The 19,347-nt window shown below is 43.7% G+C and overlaps 2 protein-coding genes across 4 annotated transcripts in view; both read left to right on the top strand.

The window, feature by feature from the left end:
- Positions 1–19,347, top strand: part of LOC117505982 (aldehyde dehydrogenase, dimeric NADP-preferring-like) — a 123,428-nt gene that overhangs the window by 18,791 nt on the left and 85,290 nt on the right. Inside the window, exons 1-3 of one of the 3 annotated variants that reach the window (XM_034165527.1) lie at positions 9,481–9,545; positions 17,016–17,179; positions 18,075–18,306. The exons of the other annotated variants lie outside the window; for them this stretch is intronic. Coding sequence (XP_034021418.1) covers positions 17,024–17,179; positions 18,075–18,306 — 388 coding nt within the window. The 5' untranslated portion in view covers positions 9,481–9,545; positions 17,016–17,023. Of the gene's footprint in view, positions 1–9,480; positions 9,546–17,015; positions 17,180–18,074; positions 18,307–19,347 lie in introns of those variants that run through there. 3 annotated transcript variants of the gene reach the window in all.
- LOC117505981 (aldehyde dehydrogenase family 3 member A2-like) lies at positions 3,726–6,018 on the top strand. Its single transcript, XM_034165524.1, has 5 exons — positions 3,726–3,918; positions 4,116–4,282; positions 4,388–4,487; positions 4,683–4,921; positions 5,888–6,018. The coding sequence occupies exons 1-5, from the start codon at positions 3,726–3,728 to the stop codon at positions 5,900–5,902; spliced, it is 714 nt and encodes a 237-aa protein (XP_034021415.1). The 3' UTR covers positions 5,903–6,018.

The raw sequence follows: 19,347 nt of genomic DNA on the forward strand, positions 1-19,347 counted from the left end.
GAGTCTAACCAAATACCGGCATCACTGAAAGCAGCCAAAGATAACGATATGTCTTTGGGATGGTTATGAGTAATTTTTTCTCTAATAGTTAAAATTTTGTTAGCAAAGAAAGTCATGAAGTCATTACTAGTTAAAGTTAATGGAATACTCAGCTCAATAGAGCTCTGACTCTTTGTCAGCCTGGCTACAGTGCTGAAAAGAAATCTTCAATTAGTGATGAGTAGAAAGATGTCCTAGCTTTACGGAGGGCTTTTTTATAGAGCAACAGACTCTTTTTCCAGGCTAAGTGAAGATCTTCTAAATTAGTGAGACGCCATTTCCTCTCCAACTTACGGGTTATCTGCTTTAAGCTACGAGTTTGTGAGTTATACCACGGAGTCAGACACTTCTGATTTAAAGCTCTCTTTTTCAGAGGAGCTACAGCATCCAAAGTTGTCTTCAATGAGGATGTAAAACTATTGACGAGATACTCTATCTCCCTTACAGAGTTTAGGTAGCTACTCTGCACTGTGTTGGTATATGGCATTAGAGAACATAAAGAAGGAATCATATCCTTAAACCTAGTTACAGCGCTTTCTGAAAGACTTCTAGTGTAATGAAACTTATTCCCCACTGCTGGGTAGTCCATCAGAGTAAATGTAAATATTATTAAGAAATGATCAGACAGAAGGGAGTTTTCAGGGAATACTGTTAAGTCTTCTATTTCCATACCATAAGTCAGAACAAGATCTAAGATATGATTAAAGTGGTGGGTGGACTCATTTACTTTTTGAGCAAAGCCAATAGAGTCTAATAATAGATTAAATGCAGTGTTGAGGCTGTCATTCTCAGCATCTGTGTGGATGTTAAAATCGCCCACTATAATTATCTTATCTGAGCTAAGCACTAAGTCAGACAAAAGGTCTGAAAATTCACAGAGAAACTCACAGTAACGACCAGGTGGACGATAGATAATAACAAATAAAACTGGTTTTTGGGACTTCCAATTTGGATGGACAAGACTAAGAGACAAGCTTTCAAATGAATTAAAGCTCTGTCTGGGTTTTGGATTAATTAATAAGCTGGAATGGAAGATTGCTGCTAATCCTCCGCCCCGGCCCGTGCTACGAGCATTCTGACAGTTAGTGTGACTCGGGGGTGTTGACTCATTTAAACTAACATATTCATCCTGCTGTAACCAGGTTTCTGTTAGGCAGAATAAATCAATATGTTGATCAATTATTATATCATTTACCAACAGGGACTTAGAAGAGAGAGACCTAATGTTTAATAGACCACATTTAACTGTTTTAGTCTGTGGTGCAGTTGAAGGTGCTATATTATTTTTTCTTTTTGAATTTTTATGCTTAAATAGATTTTTGCTGGTTATTGGTAGTCTGGTAGCAGGCACCGTCTCTACGGGGATGGGGTAATGAGGGGATGGCAGGGGGAGAGAAGCTGCAGAGAGGTGTGTAAGACTACAACTCTGCTTCCTGGTCCCAACCCTGGATAGTCACGGTTTGGAGGATTTAAGAAAATTGGCCAGATTTCTAGAAATGAGAGCTGCTCCATCCAAAGTGGGATGGATGCCGTCTCTCCTAACAAGACCAGGTTTTCCCCAGAAGCTTTGCCAATTATCTATGAAGCCCACCTCATTTTTTGGACACCACTCAGACAGCCAGCAATTCAAGGAGAACATGCGGCTAAACATGTCACTCCCGGTCCGATTGGGGAGGGGCCCAGAGAAAACTACAGAGTCCGACATTGTTTTTGCAAAGTTACACACCGATTTAATGTTAATTTTAGTGACCTCCGATTGGCGTAACCGGGTGTCATTACTGCCGACGTGAATTACAATCTTACCAAATTTACGCTTAGCCTTAGCCAGCAGTTTCAAATTTCCTTCAATGTCGCCTGCTCTGGCCCCCGGAAGACAATTGACTATGGTTGCTGGTGTCGCTAACTTCACATTTCTCAAAACAGAGTCGCCAATAACCAGAGTTTGATCCTCGGCGGGTGTGTCGTCGAGTGGGGAAAAACGGTTAGAGATGTGAACGGGTTGGCGGTGTACACGGGGCTTCTGTTTAGGGCTACGCTTCCTCCTCACAGTCACCCAGTCGGCCTGCTTTCCCGGCTGCTCGGGATCTGCCAGGGGGGAACTAACGGCGGCTAAGCTACCTTGGTCCGCACCGACTACAGGGGCCTTGCTAGCTGTAGAATTTTCCACGGTGCGGAGCCGAGTCTCCAATTCGCCCAGCCTGGCCTCCAAAGCTACGAATAAGCTACACTTATTACAAGTACCATTACTGCTAAAGGAGGCCGAGGAATAACTAAACATTTCACACCCAGAGCAGAAAAGTGCGGGAGAGACAGGAGAAGCCGCCATGCTAAATCGGCTAAGAGCTAGTAGCTACGCTAAGCTAGCGGATTCCTAAAAACACGCAAAGTGAATAATGTGTAAATAATTTAGAGGTGATTCAGCAGAAGGAGTGCTTTAGTTAAGGCACGTAAAGATTACACTGGGAAACAAATCGTAATCTAGATAACTAGATCAATCTAACTGCGCAGATTAAACAGCTAACAGATACAGCAAAACACCGCTGTGCTCCGGAACAGGAAGTGATACAATACCGCAGTGAGAGCCAACCACCAGTAGAGGCCAACTGTGTAAAGTTCAGAAGAGCGTCACAACAGCAAACAATCCGTCGGAAGCAAGTTGCCAGATCTGTGAGCCAGCCAAGCCAAGCACATTCCACGCGGATTCAGACACAAAATATTTAATATTGCTGGCCATCCTCAATTTTAGTGTCATCCAACATAGTAATGGGTATTAAGTTTGCAAAACATATCCCTCTGTGATTTTTAAAGACACGTCTGTGGAAATAGGCCACAGTCTCAACCCAATAAATTTCCCTCCCTGAAAAACCACTGTCACTACAATAGGTTGTCTGCACTAATTTCCCCGCTAAGCTAGTGGATTCCACAACCACGTGTCATGAGCCCAGCAGGGTCTCTAATCACCTGCTCCATGGCCCGCTGTAAAAACATAATGTTAACCCTCTTTGTAGAGCTCTGTCTATGTTCCTCATCATTACCCCGAGAGGGGAAGGGGCCAGAAACTATTAATCAATGCTGGCACATCTTTCTGGCAAGGTCACAAGTTCTCTCTATGTCCATTTTTGTGACTTCTGAGTGTTTCATCCTGACATCATTGGCGCCGACGTGAATAGTTATGTGACTGTATCTCATATCATGTTTCTTAGTCTATTTACCCTTCTGCAATGTCAGCACCCTGAGGTGGGAGGCAATATCAGGAGCTCTGGCCCCAGGAATACATTTAACGTCAGCCGGCATCTGTAACCTGACTTTGGGGGTGATAGAATTCCCTATCACTAACACCAGATGTTTCGGCCTAGAGACAGTCACCTGTGGGCTCAAGGAACTGACATCAGGCATATCCAGGGCGTTATCTGCCTGGATGGCTGCCATGCTGGGCCCTGGGTGGCCATGCTCATAGAGTAGACCTGATTTAAGGCTGCTGGATGTCGTTTTGTCTCGTTTTAAAGGTGGGATTGTGGTGTGTGTGTGTGTGTGTGTGTGTGTGTGGGGAGGAGTTAAGGGCTGTGATGGATGTGTTCAAACTGTCTTGAAGCCCCCTCCTCAGGTTGGGTGGCAGACCTTGGTCTGGACGCTAAGTCTGGTCTTTGGATCTGTGTTTGAATGAAATCTGTCCGTCGTAGGATGTAATGACATTAAAGCCATTAAATGTGAGTCTCAGGCCGTCTGTGGTTCTGCAGGAGTTTTACACGGATAGTCCAAAGACCTGTGAGGACTACGGACGCATCATCAACCGGCAGCACTTTAAGAGAATCGTGGGTCTGATGGAGGGCAGCACCGTGGCTGTCGGCGGAGACCACGATGAATCGCAGTGCTACATTGGTACGTCTGCCAGGGAGACCATGACTCAGATGAGTTTGGGTCAATGTGGGGATGGTTCTGGTCTGTCAGGGGGATCTGGCTGTAAAGGTTTGGCTTGAAGTCTTTGCTCTGTAGTAAAAAGCTGTTCAGTGCAATCAGAGGACTGCTGGACCCCGGTGGAGGTCTGCGGTCCACCTGACTGGTCTTTCTGGCGCCAGCTCCCACCGTGCTGCAGGATGTGACGTCCGACTCCAGAGTGATGCAGGAGGAGATCTTCGGTCCCCTGCTGCCCATCGTGACAGTGGGAGGTGTGGACGAGGCCATTCAGTTCATTAACCAGCGGGAGAAGCCGCTCGTCATCTATGTCTTTTCCAACAGCAGTAAGGTCGGTTGCGGCGCTGCATCACTGCATCTTTGACATCATAAGTATTTGCTGTGTTCAGAGTGTAAGAGGAACAATGTTCCCATTTCTTTTTTTCTGTATCAATAGCTGATCAAACGTGTGATTGCTGAGACGTCCAGTGGCGCTCTGCTGGCCAACGACTGTCTGGTCCACTTCACTGTCAGCGCGCTGCCTTTTGGAGGAGTTGGTGAGTGTTTCCACGTTCTGTTTTATAAGAACGACCGAAGGCGGCAGCAGCTACGTCACAGTCCACCTGCAGCAACTGTGGCCCCGCCCCTTTTTTCCACTGCTCAACTTGAGCTAAAAGGGTTCGTTCAATAGTCACGAGTGTGTCTGCACCATTTTTACTGATGAGCCTGTTGTGGTTCTGCCCCACCTCCAGGTCACAGCGGGATGGGCTGCTACCATGGGCGTCACACCTTTGACCAGCTCAGCCACCTGCGGAGCTGTCTAATCAAAAAGCTCAAAATGGAGGGTGTCAACAGCATGCGCTACCCGCCGCACACCGCCAGAAAACTTGGCTGGGCACGATTCCTCCTGCTGAAGCATGTTGACGTGTACTGCATGCGCCGCATGACTCTGCTTGCCATGGCACTGGGCTTAGCAGCTTTAGTGGTGCAGGTAATGTATCTGAAGAACTTACGGATGTGGGCCATTCCCGATTTTAACATACACATGCCCTTGTTAGCCCTTGATTGGCTAAGTTTTTTTTTTCCCTTCTTTTATTTTTGTGCCAATAACATTCAGATTCTGGTATCAAAAACTGGCACTGGGTGACCACCATATTGCTGCAGAGTTTAACTCCTGCTGAGGGATAAGATTTGTGGGTTTCAGTCCTCGTATTGGTACCTGAAGGATTGTAGGTTAGAGTTGTGGTATTAAAACCTGAAGGATTTTGGGTCGGGGTCGTGGTATCAAAACCTGAAGGATTGTGGGTCGGGGTCGCGGTATCAAAACCTGAAAGATTGTAGGTTGGGGTCGTGGTATCGGAGCCTGAAGGATTGTGGGTCGGGGTCGTGGTATCGGAGCCTGAAGGATTGTGGTTCGGGGTCGTGGTATCAAAACCTGAAGGATTGTGGTTCGGGGTCATGGTATCAAAACCTGAAGGATTGTGGGTCGAGGTCGTGGTGTCAAAACCTGAAGGATTGTGGGTCAGGGTTGTGGTATCGGAGCCTGAAGGATTGTGGGTTGGTGTGGCGGTATTAAAGTCTGAAGGATTGTGGGTCGGGGTCATGCACTGGTGCTGCTTCTACCCCTCGCTGAGTCCATTTACCCAGAATCCTCCAGGCTGTGATACAGCCGTGTCTTTGTGTCCTGCACACACTGAGCTGTTGTCTTGGAAACAGCAGCAGATAGCACAGCTGTAATTACCCAGCATGCTTCACTGTGCTCTTTTAAATGGCCTTTTGTTTGGGTCAAGTCCCACGCTTTTGTTGTGGACCACACAGACTTGTATGTTGTTCTGTGTGTGAGAGCTGGATCTGGGTCCTGTCCATCACATGGAATCTGAAACTGTCCTTCAGTCACACAGACCTTACAGTCGAGTTTGAGTCTGAACTCGGTTTTTGTGTCTGATCTTTGGAACAGAGGTTCTGGAGATAAACCTGATCACCGGAGCTCCTGGGGGTCCTTGGATGTCTGCAGGTTCTCGTCCCTCGCTGGTTTGATCGGGATGTCGGTCTCAGTGTGAAGAGTTCAGCTGCAGCAGTGGACGTACATTAAAACCAAAAAAGAAAATTTCAAATGTCACAAATAAAGACTAAAATCAAACACAGATGCAGAGTCCATCAGTTCTGTCTGTGGTCCACACCAGCTCCAGACTGATCCACTTCAACACAGTTAGGGCCTTTTAAGGTCACCCCAGGTCAAAGGTCATGTTACCAGTAGAAATCTGGTTTCATATTAGTGTTAAATCATGATCAGCACTGGGAGAAATGTTTGCCTGTGACCTTGACTTTTAACCAGTTGTACGTTGGAACATTGATCGTTCCACCAGGTTTCAAAAATCTGTTGAAGCATTAAAAAATGTTTACTTAAAAAAGTAATTAGAAAAATTGATTTAAATTATTTTGTGTACTTCTCTGTTTTTGCAAATGAACTGACAACATGAAACTTCCTGTTTTATTTTTAATCTACTGAAGTGTTTATTGTATATTTTATTGATCAGAACACTGAAATATGAACAATAGTCTCATTTTTTGAAAAGTGTTTGAAGATTTATTACGTAAGATTGAAATGTTGTTGAACCTGTTCATCATTAATAATCAATATCTAATCATTTTCTCCTGATCATTAAAATAAATTACAGCTGAATACAAAGTGTGCTTGATTTTTATTGTTTTGGATCAGTGAACATAATATTGATCAATTGATTTATTGATCTCTCCCTTAGTATCACTGTTTTTAAAATGAACATTTTTAAATCCCTAAAAAATATCAAACGAGTTCATGTCAAATGAGTTTAAACCGCGTTACTTTTGGTTTGGAGCCCCACCCAAAGGTCACAAGGGGTCACTGAGTAATTTGATGGAAGTGATGTGACTCTTGAACTCTGACCTTCAGTCCCCTGATCCAATCTGACGACTCGTGGAGCGTTTGGACCGATGCTCAGGCATTGGCACGCCAAACGAGGGAACTGGGAAGTGCTGCCGAATGCACCAAACTTTGGACCTTATCTGCTGCACTGTGCAGACCCGCTGTTCAACTGCACAGTTCAAAACTACAGGCTTGTTAATGTGTATTTCACACATAAACCATAACACATAACATACATGTTGAGAAACTAATGCATATTTAAAGTCCAGGTCCCGAACCCGGTTTGAAGTACAGTGGATTAAAAAAGCGCAGGAGTAACAAAGCCTCATGTGGTGCAACACACCATGAAGCAGAATTAAACATAAATTATGTGACTTGTGGACAAACGGGGACTTTAAACAACCTGTGCTTCGAGACACAAACTCTCGTCACAGTCCAACTAAAGCTCAGTCCATCTGACAGAACAGAGTCCACTTACTTTTTATTTGCCTTAAAAATTCTGCATGTCAGAAGATTGATTGCAAAGTTCTGGAGAATGAGTCATCCAAATGTTATATATTGAATGAGGCCCCACTGAGACACCTGTGTCCAGAGAAACTCCCCACATGGACTAAATGTGTTTGATGTTTCCTCACAATGTCAGTGGTCCTCCTAATCTGAGTCTCAATAAGTTACCGTTGACTGGACACGAAGTCATTCCAGCAGGATCCAAAGATCCTCCACAGAGACCTTGGACCAAAGACATCCAGTCCTCACCTCAGGTCACTGGTTAGAGTCCAAGTCTGACAACCAGACAGGAAGCACCAGGACTCTAAAGACTTGGACCTTCATACAGATACACTTCTGATGGACGAGTCCAGGAAGTTGCTGGCAGCCTGGGTCTTACTCTGGATCCAAGACCATCACAAATCCAGACACTAATTCCTCACAAAAACACATCCCTGAGGAACACCAGAGTTCTTTGGGAAGACATCAGATACTCTGATTCCAGCAGTTCCTGTGTTGAGTTTGACTGATGTCCAAGAACCTACTGAGGATCCCATGAATTCTTGGGATGTCTCGGAGAACAGCCTCATCAGCCAAAACAAACCTGCAAATCATTCAATCAATTAAATAAATAAGCTAATATTCCTGTTTGATCTCACAAAGAGCCCTAGATTCCTTTAGCAAAGGATCAAAGTATGTCTTCAATGATGTGAGGCTCCTTTTCTTTGTGTAATATTGAATCTAAGTTTTATCTTCACTGTACAAAGACTTACAGTAGTGTTCAGAATAATAGTAGTGCTATGTGAGTAAAAAGATGAATCCAGGTTTTGAGTATATTTCTTATTGTTACATGGGAAACAAGGTAACAGTAGATTCAGTAGATTCTCACAAATCCAACAAGACCAAGCATTCATGATATGCACACTCTTAAGGCTATGAAATTGGGCTATTAGTAAAAAAAAAAAGTAGAAAAGGGGGTGTTCACAATAATAGTAGCATCTGCTGTTGACGCTACAAACTCAAAACTATTATGTTCAAACTGCTTTTTTTTATCAATCCTGTGAATCACTAAACTAGTATTTAGTTGTATAACCACAGTTTTTCATGATTTCTTCACAACTGCGAGGCATTAATTTTGTTGGTTTGGAACCAAGATTTTGCTGGTTTACTAGTGTGCTTGGGGTCATTGTCTTGTTGAAACACCCATTTCAAGGGCATGTCCTCTTCAGCATAAGGCAACATGACCTCTTCAAGTATTTTGACATATCCAAACTGATCCATGATACCTGGTATGCGATATATAGGCCCAACACCATAGTAGGAGAAACATGCCCATATCATGATGCTTGCACCACCATGCTTCACTGTCTTCACTGTGAACTGTGGCTTGAATTCAGAGTTTGGGGTCATCTCACAAACTGTCTGCGGCCCTTGGACCCAAAAAGAACAATTTTGCTCTCATCAGTCCACAAAATATTCCTCCATTTCTCTTTAAGCCAGTTGATGTGCTCTTTGGCAAATTGTAACCTCCTCTGCACGTCTTTTATTTAACAGAGAGACTTTGCGGGGGATTCTTGCAAATAAATTAGCTTCACACAGGCGTCTTCTAACTGTCACAGCACTTACAGGTAACTCCAGACTGTCTTTGATCATCCTGGAGCTGATCAATGGGTGAGCCTTTGCCATTCTGGTTATTCTTCTATCCATTTTGATGGTTGTTTTCCGTTTTCTTCCACGCATCACGTGCCGCCCGCTAACCGTGCAGAGATGGAGCTTCCTGTTGTTGTGTCGACATGCCGTTAATGTGGTTTGGTTTGAACAGGTGATGCAGTCTTCCTCAAAGAGAACCTGAAGGATGGACCAGTTTGTTGTCTGTCTGATGGGACGATGGTGTCCTGCTGACACGCGTCCTGTCCGTCACCGCTGCCGTGCAGACTTTGGGTGTTAGACCTGAACTTCAGACTTTAGTTTGGACCTCGTGGGTCTCTGCTGCTGCTGACATGATTTTGAAAAGTCATTTTTTCTATTTTCAGTCTTTTTGTCACAATCAGACTTTGTGCCGCTGGGGGGCGCTGCTGAGGCCTGAATGTTTTGACCGCTGCCGTTTTTTACAGTGGTGCGCGTTCTCGCTTTCTGTGCGCGCTCCCGCCTCTCGCTCTCGGAGGTCAGCAGAAGCCAACGGATTGGATCCGAGCCGGGGTCTGGGTCTGAGTTCTGCTGCCAGGTGAGTTTTATTCTTCAGTTGTTGCTGTTTTTTTTTAATGTTTGCATTAAAATCAACGTGGTTCTCAATCTGAGGTTCTTGGACCTTCTGAATCAGCACCGCGGACCAGATCCTGATGTGGATCAGAACCGGGTGTCTGTCCGGTTCCTTTCGGATCAGTAGATTAAGTTTTTGAGGAACTGAATGAAATGTTGAAAAGTGACGAATCATCAAAAAGAAAATATGAAATCTAGAGTCCAAATCAACAGAAAAGTTCTTCAGGGTGAACCGGTCCAGACATGGACGGATCTGAACGCGGTTTGTTGGTTTCTGTGCCGCAAATCCGCTGTACAGTCAGCTGTCCAGTTCCGAATTACCTTTAAAAAACAAAAGCCGTAATGCAGCTGAATGTCCTTTATTGTGTATTTGGATGTTATCTAGCTGAAGAAGTCTGGATGGAGTAGCCTTTCTACTTAAAGTGTGAAGCCACATTATGTGTGGTGCAGATATTTACTGGAAATGGACCACTTTTGCTGGTTCCGGATCACGACACTCTGTGTCACTTTGGGTTCATTCCTGGCATCTGGTTGGAGCCCTTCTAATGCAGAATGATACACACTGTGCCCGAGAATGTGTTTTGAACGCAAAATGATATAAATTATACTTATTAAATGAGAATTTACTTCGTTTTGAAAGGCGCCATTATACGTTTTTATGAGCATAAAATGTGTGTGGAGTGTGGAGATGAGATTTCTCCGGAATTAAAAAGTAAAAGCCCCCCACATTCATGCCCATTCGTGATGTTGAGATGAGCCCCAAAGTCCACAGTAGAGAAGCTTGAATCTTCGACTGGACTGGGTTCCTTGACGCGAGGACGTTCCACTTCAAATCAGAGAAGCTTCCTCAGCTAAAATTCTTGCTCTGGAAGTCTGACTTCTGTCTGACTCTTGTAGAGAAGAATAAAAAAGTCCACATGGATCACAACTACTGACACGAGGCTGCTGCTTCAGTGATCCACAACCGGCACATTTTCAGTCAGAGATAAATGTGTGCAGCAATTAAACAGCAAGACATAACACACTGACATTTTCTACCCAAGTAAGTAAGTATTTTCCCACTCTAGAACCAAAAACACTGAATGGCTAACTCACCTTTGCTACGTCTTAGAGATCGTTACTACCACACTTGCAGGAATGAGTGAGTGAGAAAACACGTGCACACCACGGAGACCGGGATGTTTGGATTCCTCTGCTGATCATAAGGACGGCTGGATCCGGTCGAGCTTGTGGTCGTTTGTTGACAAACATCAATCTTTCCATTGGTACCAAGTATTAGCTTACTCGCGCTGATTACGAGAAACGGCAGCGCAAATACTACAGCAGTGATCCGGAACTGGGCAAGTGACTGTACCACATTATAGTTCATGAAGTTATAACTCCAGAATTCTTGAACTTTTCTAGAAATGTGGACTCTTCCATGGAGGAGTTCATTAAAAAAGAATACATCCTGGATCCAGGTGCAGTTGATCCTGGTGGAGTTGATCCTTCCATGTGGACCCATCTCTGAAGTCAATCAATCAATCAATCAATTTTTTTATATAGCGCCAAATCACAACAAACAGTTGCCCCAAGGCGCTTTATATTGTAAGGCAAGGCCATACAATAATTATGTAAAACCCCAACGGTCAAAACGACCCCCTGTGAGCAAGCACTTGGCTACAGTGGGAAGGAAAAACTCCCTTTTAACAGGAAGAAACCTCCAGCAGAACCAGGCTCAGGGAGGGGCAGTCTTCTGCTGGGACTGGTTGGGGCTGAGGGAGAGAACCAGGAAAAAGACATGCTGTGGAAGAGAACAGAGATCAATCACTAATGATTAAATGCAGAGTGGTGCATACAGAGCAAAAAGAGAAAGAAACAGTGCATCATGGGAACCCCCCAGCAGTCTACGTCTATAGCAGCATAACTAAGGGATGGTTCAGGGTCACCTGATCCAGCCCTAACTATAAGCTTTAGCAAAAAGGAAAGTTTTAAGCCTAATCTTAAAAGTAGAGAGGGTGTCTGTCTCCCTGATCTGAATTGGGAGCTGGTTCCACAGGAGAGGAGCCTGAAAGCTGAAGGCTCTGCCTCCCATTCTACTCTTACAAACCCTAGGAACTACAAGTAAGCCTGCAGTCTGAGAGCGAAGCGCTCTATTGGGGTGATATGGTACTACGAGGTCCCTAAGATAAGATGGGACCTGATTATTCAAAACCTTATAAGTAAGAAGAAGAATTTTAAATTCTATTCTAGAATTAACAGGAAGCCAATGAAGAGAGGCCAATATGGGTGAGATATGCTCTCTCCTTCTAGTCCCCGTCAGTACTCTAGCTGCAGCATTTTTAATTAACTGAAGGCTTTTTAGGGAACTTTTAGGACAACCTGATAATAATGAATTACAATAGTCCAGTCTAGAGGAAATAAATGAATGAATTAGTTTTTCAGCATCACTCTGAGACAAGACCTTTCTGATTTTAGAGATATTGCGTAAATGCAAAAAAGCAGTCCTACATATTTGTTTAATATGCGCTTTGAATGACATATCCTGATCAAAAATGACTCCAAGATTTCTCACAGTATTACTAGAGGTCAGGGTAATGCCATCCAGAGTAAGGATCTGGTTAGACACCATGTTTCTAAGATTTGTGGGGCCAAGTACAATAACTTCAGTTTTATCTGAGTTTAAAAGCAGGAAATTAGAGGTCATCCATGTCTTTATGTCTGTAAGACAATCCTGCAGTTTAGCTAATTGGTGTGTGTCCTATGGCTTCATGGATAGATAAAGCTGGGTATCATCTGCGTAACAATGAAAATTTAAGCAATACCGTCTAATAATACTGCCTAAGGGAAGCATGTATAAAGTGAATAAAATTGGTCCTAGCACAGAACCTTGTGGAACTCCATAATTAACTTTAGTCTGTGAAGAAGATTCCCCATTTACATGAACAAATTGTAATCTATTAGACAAATATGATTCAAACCACCGCAGCGCAGTGCCTTTAATACCTACGGCATGCTCTAATCTCTGTAATAAAATTTTATGGTCAACAGTATCAAAAGCAGCACTGAGGTCTAACAGAACAAGCACAGAGATGAGTCCACTGTCCGAGGCCATAAGAAGATCATTTGTAACCTTCACTAATGCTGTTTCTGTACTATGATGAATTCTAAAACCTGACTGAAACTCTTCAAATAGACCATTCCTCTGCAGATGATCAGTTAGCTGTTTTACAACTACCCTTTCAAGAATTTTTGAGAGAAAAGGAAGGTTGGAGATTGGCCTATAATTAGCTAAGATAGCTGGGTCAAGTGATGGCTTTTTAAGTAATGGTTTAATTACTGCCACCTTAAAAGCCTGTGGTACATAGCCAACTAACAAAGATAGATTGATCATATTTAAGATCGAAGCATTAAATAATGGTAGGGCTTCCTTGAGCAGCCTGGTAGGAATGGGGTCTAATAAACATGTTGATGGTTTGGATGAAGTAACTAATGAAAATAACTCAGACAGAACAATCGGAGAGAAAGAGTCTAACCAAATACCGGCATCACTGAAAGCAGCCAAAGATAACGATACGTCTTTGGGATGGTTATGAGTAATTTTTTCTCTAATAGTTAAAATTTTGTTAGCAAAGAAAGTCATGAAGTCATTACTAGTTAAAGTTAATGGAATACTCAGCTCAATAGAGCTCTGACTCTTTGTCAGCCTGGCTACAGTGCTGAAAAGAAACCTGGGGTTGTTCTTATTTTCTTCAATTAGTGATGAGTAGAAAGATGTCCTAGCTTTACAGAGGGATTTTTTATAGAGCAACAGACTCTTTTTCCAGGCTAAGTGAAGATCTTCTAAATTAGTGAGACGCCATTTCCTCTCCAACTTACGGGTTATCTGCTTTAAGCTACGAGTTTGTGAGTTATACCACGGAGTCAGGCACTTCTGATTTAAAGCTCTCTTTTTTAGAGGAGCTACAGCATCCAAAGTTGTCTTCAATGAGGATGTAAAACTATTGACGAGATACTCTATCTCACTTACAGAGTTTAGGTAGCTACTCTGCACTGTGTTGGTATATGGCATTAGAGAACATAAAGAAGGAATCATATCCTTAAACCTAGTTACAGCGCTTTCTGAAAGACTTCTAGTGTAATGAAACTTATTCCCCACTGCTGGGTAGTCCATCAGAGTAAATGTAAATGTTATTAAGAAATGATCAGACAGAAGGGAGTTTTCAGGGAATACTGTTAAGTCTTCTATTTCCATACCATAAGTCAGAACAAGATCTAAGATATGATTAAAGTGGTGGGTGGACTCATTTACTTTTTGAGCAAAGCCAATAGAGTCTAATAATAGATTAAATGCAGTGTTGAGGCTGACATTCTCAGCATCTGTGTGGATGTTAAAATCGCCCACTATAATTATCTTATCTGAGCTAAGCACTAAGTCAGACAAAAGGTCTGAAAATTCACAGAGAAACTCACAGTAACGACCAGGTGGACGATAGATAATAACAAATAAAACTGGTTTTTGGGACTTCCAATTTGGATGGACAAGACTAAGAGTCAAGCTTTCAAATGAATTAAAGCTCTGTCTGGGTTTTTGATTAATTAATAAGCTGGAATGGAAGATTGCTGCTAATCCTCCGCCCCGGCCCGTGCTACGAGCATTCTGACAGTTAGTGTGACTCGGGGGTGTTGACTCATTTAAACTAACATATTCATCCTGCTGTAACCAGGTTTCTGTTAGGCAGAATAAATCAGTATGTTGATCAATTATTATATCATTTACCAACAGGGACTTAGAAGAGAGAGACCTAATGTTTAATAGACCACATTTAACTGTTTTAGTCTGTGGTGCAGTTGAAGGTGCTATATTATTTTTTCTTTTTGAATTTTTATGTTTAAATAGATTTTTGCTGGTTATTGTTAGTCTGGGAGCAGGCACCGTCTCTACGGGGATGGGGTAATGAGGGGATGGCAGGGGGAGAGAAGCTGCAGAGAGGTGTGTAAGACTACAACTCTGCTTCCTGGTCCCAACCCTGGATAGTCACGGTTTGGAGGATTTAAGAAAATTGGCCAGATTTCTAGAAATGAGAGCTGCTCCATCCAAAGTGGGATGGATGCCGTCTCTCCTAACAAGACCAGGTTTTCCCCAGAAGCTTTGCCAATTATCTATGAAGCCCACCTCATTTTTTGGACACCACTCAGACAGCCAGCAATTCAAGGAGAACATGCGGCTAAACATGTCACTCCCGGTCCGATTGGGGAGGGGCCCAGAGAAAACTACAGAGTCCGACATTGTTTTTGCAAAGTTACACACCGATTTAATGTTAATTTTAGTGACCTCCGATTGGCGTAACCGGGTGTCATTACTGCCGACGTGAATTACAATCTTACCAAATTTACGCTTAGCCTTAGCCAGCAGTTTCAAATTTCCTTCAATGTCGCCTGCTCTGGCCCCCGGAAGACAATTGACTATGGTTGCTGGTGTCGCTAACTTCACATTTCTCAAAACAGAGTCGCCAATAACCAGAGTTTGATCCTCGGCGGGTGTGTCGTCGAGTGGGGAAAAACGGTTAGAGATGTGAACGGGTTGGCGGTGTACACGGGGCTTCTGTTTAGGGCTTCGCTTCCTCCTCACAGTCACCCAGTCAGCCTGCTTTCCCGGCTGCTCGGGATCTGCCAGGGGGTAACTAACGGCGGCTAAGCTACCTTGGTCCGCACCGACTACAGGGGCCTGGCTAGCTGTAGAATTTTCCACGGTGCGGAGCCGAGTATCCAATTCGCCCAGCCTGGCCTCCAAAGCTACGAATAAGCTACACTTATTACAAGTACCGTTACTGCTAAAGGAGGCCGAGGAATAACTAAACATTTCACACCCAGAGCAGAAAAGTGCGGGAGAGACAGGAGAAGCCGCCATGCTAAATCGGCTAAGAGCTAGTAGCTACGCTAAGCTAGAGGATTCCTAAAAACACGCAAAGTGAATAATGTGTAAATAATTTAGAGGTGATTCAGCAGAAGGAGTGCTTTAGTTAAAGCACGTAAAGATTACACTGGGAAACAAATCGTAATCTAGATAACTAGATCAATCTAACTGCGCAGATTAAACAGCTAACAGATACAGAAAAACACCGCTGTGCTCCGGAACAGGAAGTGATACAATACCGCAATGAGAGCCAACCACCAGTAGAGGCAAGCAAGAGAATCAGGTGAAACTGAAAGAAAAGTGATTTTTAAAAAGACAAGTAGGACCCCTGAATCTGGGTTGGGTCCAGAGGCTGGCCCACGAGTCAGCGTTCTGATGGTTGTGAAACCATCGGTGAGCTTGCACAGGTGGTGGAGCAGCTGAGGTTCAGCTTCACACTATCGACCATGTTCTTGCCCTGCAATTACTCAGAGAATACAAACAGGAATATGAGTCCATGGACCAGGCTGCTCTCTGGGACACCAGACTATACACAGAGATACTGTAGGTTGTAGGGGGAATGTTGGTGTTCCTCAGGGATGTCTTGTGGCTCCTCCAGCATTCAGTCCTTGCGTGACCCATGTGCCCGGTCATGTTGTGGAAACCAGTAGCTCAGGTGTCTTTGTTGGTGAGGAAAGATTCACTGATCTTGTCTTGATGGATGATGCTGATCTTTGTGGAATCCATGGATACTCTGATTTCAAGACTCAAGAAGCTGAGTCTCTGGGTTTGTGATTGTCCTGTGTCTAGACTAAGATCCAGGCTTTCTTCTCTTCCTGGACTCGCCCATCAAATGTGTGTACGTACGTGGTGAAAGTGTTGAACTTGTAGAGACGTTCACTGATCTCAGCAGTGACCTTCATGTCTCTGGGTCATCGACCTTTGAGATTCAGAGACACCTGGGGAGATCTTATGGACTCATGAGGTTAAAGGTCAGAGGTGTTTGGTGATACCGATGTCTTTGCAGGAGAATGAAGGTCCAAGTCTTTTAGGTCCTGGTGCTTCCTGTCTCACTGTCTGAGACTTGGACGCTAACCAGTGACCTTAGGTGAGGACTGAATGTCTTTGGTCCCAGGTCTCTGTGGAGGATCTTTGGGTCCCCTGGAATGACTTTGTGAATGGATACTTACTGAGACTCGGATGAGAAGGATCACTGACAATGTGAGGGAACATCAGACACCACATTTAGTCCATGTGGGGAGTTTCTCTGGACATGATCCAGGACACAGGTATCTCAGCGGTCAGGACTCTAGAGACAGGGCAAAGCCAACAACATGTTGCTGTGAAACATTGATGGCATCTTTCAGGAGGTGGGGACGGACCGGTGGTCTGCCTGTTGGATCAGGACCTGGGGCAGTTGTGTCCTGTGGAGGATGCAGCACCATTTTGTTGAGGCCGATCCTCTGGATGACACCGCCCTCTCTGGTGTTTGACGGCTCGTTCATGTGTCTGTGTGTTCTTCTTCAGGTGCTGACGTGTGCGTGTCGTGTCCACGTGCAGGTGTTGGCATGGAGCGGCAGGTGCTGCAGCGAGCTCGCGAGGCCTTCCTGAGCGGGAGGACCCGCCCCCTGGAGTTCAGACTGCAGCAGCTTCGCGCCCTGCAGACAATGCTCACCGAGAAAGAGACTGAGATCACCGCCGCCCTCAAACACGACCTCAACAGGGTCAGGCTGTGACCTATGACCTCTCAGCAGGCCACACCCACACACATCAGTTATTCTGAGGACTCCTGTCACTCAGTGAAATATAAATTAAAGAATGGTGGTATTAAAATGATCAGACAGCAAAAAAAAAATGCAACATATTTTATCAAGCATCAGTTGGTCTTTTAATTATATTTATTAATCCTGATTGTGTTTCAAAAAATTGTCATTTTTCTACAGCACATGAATTTTGATTGAACAAGTGATTTCTTAATTTAGATTTGTTTACGATTCTAACTGATTTTATGATTTGGGTTCATTATAGTGTTTATAGTTCACACACTGAGATATGAAAATATTTTATTACAAATTCTACAAATGGTTTCACAGGTAAGTTAAAAGCAGAAATGTCCAACATTATGAACGTTAATGTATTATCATCAGTATTTCTTTACATCTATAAATAATTGCTATAAACAAAGCTGAAATTCTTTTATAACAAAACAAAATTTTATCCCATAGAAATAGCTTACAAAGATCATTTTTAAAGAAAATGAAATGGACCTGCAACTGAGCCTTGTGGAACACCACAGTGCATCTTTATCATTTATCAGTCTTAATCATTTATTTTCAGACAAAGTCCATCATCATTAAAACTGTAATAATGCCATTAAAATCAAAAGTTTCCAAAGTTTCACTTTATGTATGAAACAACTACATCAGTGACGGGATAGTTGACAATCATACAAACTGTATTCTTCTATGTACTACTTCAGTGTAATATGTTTGTGTACTTCTGTGTACTGCGTCAGTCTGTGTACATCTCTATAAACTTATCAAGTCTACTCACAGACTGTATAAGAGCTCGGCTGTAAGTTGGTTTTTCACAGTCTGAGAGGTTTTTGCGTTTTTGTAGAGTCTGTATGACACGCCTCTCCTGGAGATGATCGGCATCCAGAATGAGATCAAACTGGCCACAGAGAAGCTGTCGGAGTGGGTGAAACCTCGGCCAGTGGAGAAGAACCTTCTGACTGTATCGGATGAGGTTTACGTGCAGTCGGAACCGCTGGGCGTGGTGCTCATCATCGGGGCTTGGAACTACCCCTGGGCCGTCACCCTGCAGCCACTGGTTGGAGCCATCGCTGCCGGTAGGAACTCTAGAGTCAAATTTCTTCTGCATCATTAACCCCTTAACGCCCGAATTTATATAGCTGTATATAAAAAAAATGTTTTGTTTGTGTTTTTGCCTTTAAGTAGATGGTAAATAATGTTGAGATTATTAATTTCACTTTTGCACAAAAACTAGATAGTAATATTGGGTATTCTGGTAATGATTTTATGTTATAATGTTACAATAATAATGATGGTATGTTGCAAATTTGCGACAACAGGCATACAGGTCAATTTGGTAAGTTGCATATTTGAGTCAGAGATTGTAGCATATATGCGACGATGGGCGTTAAGGGGTTAAGTGCTTCCAGACAGCTAGAATTAGTGCAAAGGCACTGGTACCTGAACTGAGTATGGAACTTTCCTAGACCTGCCTGAGAGGTGCTTTTGTTTGGTGTTGCGGTGGACCTTAAAAACAACAGTGACTGGCTGAATATGTCAGCAGGTGGTGCTGTTCTCCCAGTCAGGAGTCCACTTAGTCTAAAGTGGGTACTGTCCTGTTCCTGAAGCTTTGCAGCTGCGACTTGTACTTTGAAAGCCGGTGGTCACAAAGTCACAATCTGTTGTCAATGAAGGTTCTCGGTCATCCAGGTTGATTTTCCATGTGATTGTCAGAGTGGGTACAGGATTAATGCAGTCAGTCAATCAGAGAGTGAGTCAGTCAGTCAATGGTTTAGGCAGTCAAAGAGTGAGTGAGTGGTCAGTGAGTTAGTCAGTCAGCCAGTTAATGAGTTAGTCAGAGAGTGAGTGAGTCAGTCAGTCAATGAGTTACTCAGTCAGTCAGTTAATGAGTTAGTCAGTCAGAGAGTGATTGAGTGAGTGAGTCAGTCAATGAGTTAGTCAGTCAGTCAGAGAGTGAGTCAGCCAGTCAGTGAGTCAGTAATTCTGTATAATCAACAACGTATTCGGCTCTGAATTTTTGGGTTCTGGTAGTCACAGGGGGGGGGTTGATGGTCTAGTGGTTAAGCGTTGGGCTTGAGACCAGAAGATCCTCGGTTCAAATCCCAGCCTGACCGGAA

Source organism: Thalassophryne amazonica, unplaced genomic scaffold (genome assembly GCF_902500255.1).
Source record: "Thalassophryne amazonica unplaced genomic scaffold, fThaAma1.1, whole genome shotgun sequence".
NCBI classification, from domain to species: Eukaryota; Metazoa; Chordata; class Actinopteri; order Batrachoidiformes; family Batrachoididae; genus Thalassophryne; species Thalassophryne amazonica.

What these genes read in the sequence shown, in the direction of transcription:
- LOC117505981 (XM_034165524.1), top strand. Translation starts at nt 3,726, where the DNA reads ATGACATTAAAGCCATTAAATGTGAGTCTCAGGCCGTCTGTGGTTCTG. An exon ending in TGAATCGCAGTGCTACATTG is followed by an intron (nt 3,919 to 4,115) that starts GTACGTCTGCCA and finishes TTCTGGCGCCAG; the next exon opens with CTCCCACCGTGCTGCAGGAT. An exon ending in GCTGCCTTTTGGAGGAGTTG is followed by an intron (nt 4,488 to 4,682) that starts GTGAGTGTTTCC and finishes CCCCACCTCCAG; the next exon opens with GTCACAGCGGGATGGGCTGC.